The sequence below is a fragment of the Chrysochloris asiatica genome, unplaced genomic scaffold, assembly GCF_000296735.1.
Source record: "Chrysochloris asiatica unplaced genomic scaffold, ChrAsi1.0 scaffold00157, whole genome shotgun sequence".
Lineage (NCBI taxonomy): Eukaryota > Metazoa > Chordata > Mammalia > Afrosoricida > Chrysochloridae > Chrysochloris > Chrysochloris asiatica.
The window spans coordinates 1,137,694-1,145,312 of NW_006408675.1; the positions used below are offsets into that span (position 1 = coordinate 1,137,694).

The 7,619-nt window shown below is 35.6% G+C and overlaps 1 protein-coding gene across 1 annotated transcript in view; it reads right to left on the reverse strand.

Annotated features, from left to right (window-relative positions):
- RAD17 (RAD17 homolog (S. pombe)) overlaps positions 1–7,619 on the reverse strand; it is a 53,399-nt gene that overhangs the window by 19,774 nt on the left and 26,006 nt on the right. The window contains exons 6-9 of the mRNA XM_006870992.1: positions 5,569–5,621; positions 5,358–5,483; positions 4,371–4,440; positions 1,407–1,518 (exon numbers count right to left, since the gene is read on the reverse strand). Of these exons, the coding sequence (XP_006871054.1) occupies positions 1,407–1,518; positions 4,371–4,440; positions 5,358–5,483; positions 5,569–5,621 (361 nt within the window). The remainder of the gene's footprint in view (positions 1–1,406; positions 1,519–4,370; positions 4,441–5,357; positions 5,484–5,568; positions 5,622–7,619) is intronic.

Sequence of the window (7,619 nt, forward strand, 5' to 3'; positions counted from 1 at the left end):
AGTCGGTTCCGACTTGTATAGGGGTTTCTGAGGAGTGACTGGTGAGCTTAAACTGCCGACCTCGCATTATTGTTGTTGTGAAGTTCCGTCTAGTCAATTCTGACCCATAACAACCCTATATAGTGTTTCCGAGAAGCAGCTGGTGAGCTCACATTAGGAATGAGTTAATTAAATGTTTGACCAAATACAGCAGGCTAATTTTTAAGTTGATAATTTTGTATGGCCTGCGAATGATGTTATAAATTTTGGCAGAAAAAAAGTTCCTCATCCCTGCTATACAGAGTCACTGTGAGTCAGAACCAACTCAATAGCACTTAACAACATTATCTCTTTAGGCTGGTCAGAGAATTAAATAAAATGTAATTGTTAATACAATTTCTTGCTTACTCATTATTTTCTTCCCTTTAAGATTCTTGCACCTAAAGAAATAATGTTACAAATGGTAGTCAAAATCTGAAACTGGCCCACATCAGTATTCCTAAACCATAATTCCAGTACTAAACCTATGCACTAATTTACATTATGTTTTTACAAGAATAAGCAGAGTTCTGGTCTCAGCTCTGTTAGTCTGGCTATTCCTCTATAGTTCCATTGAAAAACCAAGATGCAAATTAAATGAGTAGGCTCATTTCTGAGTAGAACTGCTAGGTTTCAGGTGGACTGTGAGAGCTCCAAAGATGGAGCTTTACGCTACCAAGGAGATAGTGTGCTAATGCAGGTTGTCAAGGACTGTGTGCAGTAAACTCTGGTTATTAGAGAACAAATGTAACCCACTGTTATTAGTGGACTATTGTTTACTATCTCACACTTCTTTACATATTCATAAGAAATTTTAATTTGATAAATACATATCAAAATTAGGGAATAAGTTAAAAGCTAAACTTTGTTCAGTACAATACTATTAAGTTCATTAATAGCTAGTCATCTGTTTTCCACTTAGTAAGTGTCATGCATTGCTATCCACACTTTAGAAATATTAGCTCACTTCATCTTTACATACTATATGAGATAGCTTCTCATAAAAAAGGTGAGAAAACTGAGACAACAGAAAGAATAAATCACTCAACCATGGTTATAAATCTAGTGAGACAAGATTTGCACCCAAGAGGGCTTACTCAAAATTAACTTTGGAATGTAAAGTACTAAACCATGAAAATGGATCAGGTTTTGCCTTAAAAGATATAAAAAAATATATACATGATGATATATTCATAAGGATGTTTATATATGAATGCACTCAGATAATCTTAAACCAGTCTTGATTAAAAAAAACAAAACAATCAAAACCCTATAGATAATTAATTTTAAGTTCAAACATTCTAATTTCATTTCATGAACAGTTAAGAGAGTCACTTAGGTATCATTATATGATTGTATCTTCCATTATATGAATGTATAAAAGTTACCCTTTAAAAAAGAAAACTGGAGGCTGTTTATTGCACTTCTGATATCACCAGAACATCCTTGACACAGCAACTCTAGAGCAGCTTTATCTGGAGTTGTGGTTTTTCCTCCATACTAAAATGAGAAATTAAAAAAAAAAAAAGAAAAATCTTAGAAACATAATGGAACTCATCAGAATCTTTCAAATTTGAAGGCTAAACACTGACCAAAAAGGATACAACTATGAATGTCTTGTCATAGTTTAAGGTACAATTTCAAAAAAGTATAAAATACAGTTTTACTTTAACCAGGTTATATTTTAAAGTTTTCTATTCCTTTTTCCAGAGTCCTGGTGTGGCACTGCAGGCTAATGCTTGAACTGGAAGATCGGTTTGAACCACAAGGTCGGTGGTTCAAGCTCACCAGCCGCTCCTCAGAAACCCTATACAGGGTTCGCTATGTGTCAGAATCAACTCTATAGCACTTTAACAACAAATACCATTCCTTATTCTTCTCTTTCTAGACATACATATATAAAAACATATTTATAGACAAAGACCTCAAGACAATATATAAAATTAAATACACAAAACAACAGATAAAATGTAAAGACCCAAGGTAATGGGACAAATTTTTGAGATTTTTATTTGGAAGTTCCCTATATTAAGATTTTCAATATATTATTAAAAGTTAGTTGAATATTAAAAAGCCACAATTACGTCCACTTCATATTTAAAGTCTAAGCTTCATATAGACGTTTAAGACACAATTCATGTGACTACTCATAGTCATTCCATTCTAGGTCTTGTAAAAACTGATTATAATAGAGAAATAATATTCATCGGTCAATATTCACTTTAAAAGAAACTTCCAGAAGAACAAACAACTTTGAATTGGCAGAAGGGCAACCTGAATGCTCCTTGGAAGTCAGGATGGTGAGACTTCTCACATACTTTTGGAGATTTTATCAGGAGGGACCAGTCCTGGAGAAGGACATCATGCTTGGTAGAGGGTCAGTGAGAACGAGAAGACCCTCAATAAGATGGACTGACACAATGGCTGTAACAATGGGTTCAAGCATGAAATTGTGAGGATGGCGTAGGACCAGGCAGTGCTTTGTTCTGTTGAACACAGGGTCGCTGTGAGTTGGAATTGACTCGATAACACCTACTAACAATGAAAGATGCTTCAAATTTTCTTTATTAGTCCTTTGAAGTCTACACAAACCCCAAATTTCACCAAAGAGATAACAACTATTAACATTTTAGTTCAGTACCCTTCCAGACCTCTTTCTGTCCATTAGGTATACAGCATATAAGAAAGCTGTTGTTAACTGCTGTGAAGTCTGTTCGACTCAGAGCAACCTTGTACAAGATTTTAAAGGCTTTAAATCTCTAAGCATATACAGACAAAAAGTTGTTGTTAGGTTCCGTCAAGTTGGTTCAGATTCACAGCAACCTTATACACAACAGAATAAAACACTGCCCAGTTCTGCACCACACTGGAAACTGTTGTTAAACTTGAGTCGATTGCTGTCACCACTGTGCCAAGCCACCCTGTTGGAAGTCTTCCTTTTTCGATGACCTTGCATTTTAACTAGCATGATGTCCTTGTACAGAGACTGGTCCCTCCCGATAATATGCCCAAAGCATGATTTTAAACCATTTCATAATAATACTTCACTTTGTCTTTTTGAGCTGCCATTTAATGTTATGTCAGCTCTTTCAGCTCCTTGTTTCTTCCATTTGCATTAGCTTCTCTGTGGTATAGAGCAAGTTTCAGAGTTTCTTCTCACATTCAATTTGGCCTTTTCTTTACTCCCTGTATGATGTTCTTGATGTCATCCCACAACTCTTGTGGTCGGTGGTCATTAGTGTCTTATACTGTTCCTGAGATGTTCTCTAAATTCAGGTGGGATACACTCAAGGTCTTATTTTGACTCTCTTGGACCTGTTTTCATTTTCTTCTGCTTCAGCCTGAACTTGAATATGAGCAATTGATGGACTGTTCCACAGTCAACCCTGGCCTTATTTTTGCCTGATGATACTGAGCTTTTCCACTATCTCTTCTGTAGGGAATTTGATCCCTGTGCATCTGTCAATGTTCTGCTACAATACAAGGTTCTCAGTGGCGAAATATTCACAAATAGTCCACCTCTCCTTCTTCCCAGTCTGTCTTAGCCTGGAAGTTTTGTTGAAACCTGTCCACCATGGTGACCCTGTTGGTTTTTAACACTCCTGTGGCATAGCTTCCAACATCACAGCAACATGCAAGCCAACACAGTATGACAAACTGATAGCAGAATGATATTCCTAGTAACTGTGGTGTTTATAGTAACGTTACCCTCAATTATTGAACTCAATTTGTTTCTAATTTTTCCCTATTAATAACTGTTAAATAAGATATTCTAAATACATTAACATGTTTAATCTTTTAAATGTTTTTACTGAAGATTTTCTTTACAGTGCAATAAAATTATGTTTCATTCAAGATCTACCTGATTTGTAGCAACAAGGCTAGAACCATGATGCTAGAAGTAGAAGCTCTATCAATTTATTTAAAAATAACATTATTTGTTATTGTTGTTTTAACATCATCTTTATTTGGAAGGTAAAAAAATGAGGCATTAAAAAGGAAAAAGGACACTAAGTTGAACTGTGAATGTCTAATGTACCTAGATTTGAGGAAAGTTTCTTTATGATAGGGATAATTTACGAAAGTTAAGTTACACGAAAGAAAAATTTACCTCAGTTTGAACAGAAAATTTAGTTAGTAGTATGAAAACTGAAACATTTTTCAATCAGTATTTTCTACATTTTCTAAAATACATGGGTCATAAATATAAAAAGATTTTAAATCAAAACCAAAAATTTCAATCTAAAACCCAAAGCAATATAATTTCTCAAATTTATAAAATACTTCATTTAAATTGGACTTTCTACTGTTATAATTCAAGGTTAAAATTACTTAATTCTTAAGAGACTTACCTCATTAGTTTCTAATGTCATTATTCGATTAAGAAATTTCATCATAATTGTTGGTGCCACAGGGTTGAAACTGTCAAAAGTTTTACAAAGAAAGATGGTATTTAACACAACTATAAATGTAGGTAGAGCACACAGCGGGCAAAATGATGAAAACTTCTGGCTATTATCAAACATCTTAAGTCAATGGGCCTGGGAGCTCAGGATCACAGTCTCAGGGGCACTAAGGTCAACTGGCATAACACAATCCACAAAGACAGTGTTCTACATCCTGCTTGGGTGAGTACCATCTGGGATCTTGAAAGCTCAGGAGTGGCCATCTAAGGTACAGCTATTGGTCTCTCCATTTGCAGAGGAAAGAAGAGTGATTAAGAACTGACAAGGCTTGGAATTAATTAGTCCAATGGACTAATGTAACATGTGAACATCAGTCTTCATGACTCTGAGACCAGAAGTACTAGACAGTGCCTGCCTACCAACTGCACTGAAAAGGATCATATCAGAGGGTCCCGGATAGAGAGAAAATGTGAAACAAAACTCAAAATTATTTAATTAAAAAAAAAAAGACCAGGTTTACCGGAGAGAAAGACACTGGAGGAACTTGAAACTCTGGCCCTCAACCATCATTCAGGTCTGGAAAGGAACTCACCCTCACAGCCCAACTTCCAGCCATGCAGTAGACAGGTTAAAAGGGGAGGAATACGGTCAATCATTCAAAATCAAAAGGGCAACATTCTCCTAAGGACTAAGTTGAGAAGGGATAGGAAGACGGTGGAACGCAAATAGGAATCACAGAGAAGAAGCGGAGTAACTGTGATTGCATGGAGGAGATTGTAATCATTGAGATGAAACAAAGAGTTTGATTTGTTTAATATAAAGCCAACTATCCTGTCAATTTACAAAAAAGAACTTTAAAAAAGATGGTATTTAATTGACTAATTTTAGAATATAACTTGTATGTGAAACATGAAGCAAAAATTGCTTTCTTACCTGATAGCTGATATTGAACACTCTTCTTGAATTTCTTTGGGAAATAGTAGCCTATGATTATTATCGCCACTGAGACTGTCAGATATTATAAATATAAGAGGACATCGACCAGTCTGGACATACTTCCTAAAATAACAAGATATGACAATGTTGGATACTTAGGCAACATGGTATTTTATTTAGAGTGTTAGAAAATTTCACTGAAACTCACCTTAGAACTTCATGCAAAGTCTGAGAATCTCGATAAAACTGGTTAGGTATATCCTATTGAAAACATAGAATAAATATTAGTTTTATTTTCATGTAAGTTTATATTCAGAATTATACATACCAAGAAAAGACAACATTCCTACCTATCCAATGTATTTTTAAGCAGAACCTTCCTGGAAATTATAGAAAACATGAAATAATATAAAAATGATAATCCAGTCAACTAGTATGCATATATGGAATCCTAATTTTCATATCAGCTTTTCTTAAATGCATTTTACCAATTACCTTATTTTCATTGATTAAGAAATTATTTTTCAAATATTTATTCTATTTTTTTATATTTAAACCAGTTTCTCATTTTGAGTCATGCAGTATCAGCAAATGAAGGTCCTGAAAGCTTTGTTCCATCCAAATCATTACTGTCTAACCACTTTGAATAGGTATCTCTTCCCATTATTTTGAGTGCCTTCCAACCTGAGAGGATCATCTTCTGGGACACTAACTATCACACAATGTTCTACTGCTATTCATAAGATTTTCAGTGGCAGTGCAGGTTAATGTGCTGTACTGCAAGTTCGGTTTGAAACACAAGGTAGGCAGTTCAAGTCACCAGCCACTCCTCGGGAACCCTATACAGGATTGCTATGAGTTGGAACCAATTCAACGGCACTTAACAGCAACAACAACCATCCCTCACAAGTTGATTTCAAGGTATTCCTTCCTAGCCCATCTTAGTCTGGAAGTTCCACTAAAACCTGTCCACCATGGTGACCCTGCTGGTATTTGAAATATTGCTGGCATAGCTTCCAGCATCACAGCAACATGTAAGCCACCACAGTAAACAAACTGACAAATGAGTGGTGTACATAAATCAAATGGCAGTCATTAAAACAGAACTAGCAACATTGCATGGATTAAAATCAGGTTTACCAAGGTTGTATCCTTTCAGCTCATTGTTGTTAATTGCTGTCAAGTTGGTTCTAACTCATAGTAACCCTGTATAAGGTTTCCAAGCAGCAACTGGTGGGCTTGAACCATACTTTTTAAATATGTTTGTTGCGCAAATAAGCCAAGAAGCTGGACGATATGAAGAACCCAGCCTCAGGATTGCGGGAAGGTTCATAAACAACTTTCCACATGTGCATAACACAACCTTGCTTGTTAAGAGTGAACACTTGAGACACCTGCTGATAAAGATCAAACACTGTAACCCATCACTATAACCCTTCACTTTAACACCCCAATATAAAGAGAAAAAAAATCCTAACAACTGTACCAATAAGCAACATCATCATGGTAAACAGAGAAAAGGCAGATATTGTCATGAATTTAATTTTACTTACATCCACAATTAACGCCCAGGCAGACAGCAGTCAAGAAAGCAAATGATATACTTCATTGGGCAAATGTGCTACAAAAGATGTGCTTAAAATGTTCAAGAGCAAAGATCACTTTGAGAGTTAAGATCTGCATGACCCAAGCTGTGTTATTTCCAATTGCTTCATGTGCAATGCAATCTTTGTTTAATAAATATGGTAGACGAGAAAAGAATTAATGCCTTTGAATTATGGTGGTGGCAAAACATTGAAAATACCAAGGACTGTCTGAATGAACAAATCTGTCTGGAAGAAGTACAGCCAGAATGCTCCTTAGAAGTGAAGATAACAAGCCTTAGTCTCACATACTTGGATAATGTTATCAGGGGAGACCAATCCGTTTGGTAGCAGGTCAATGAAAAAGAAGAATGAGGTGAATTGACACAGTAGCTGCAATAACGAGCTCAGATACAGCAACAATTGTGAAGATGGCACAGGCCTGGGCAGTGTTTTGTTGCATGAGTGTAAGCAATAAAGTATTTCTATAGGATTCCAGTTCCTGCATCCCTGGGTTTATTCCAAATAAAATGCATTTAAACATGTTTCTGCAATCAGTGGACAGCTGCAAGCAACATCGCTTAGTAATATACTTTATCTTAATTTCATTTCATTTCATTATGAGGCCTTAAAAAAAGGTTAACTGTACTTCCATGAAAAACAAACAAACAAACAA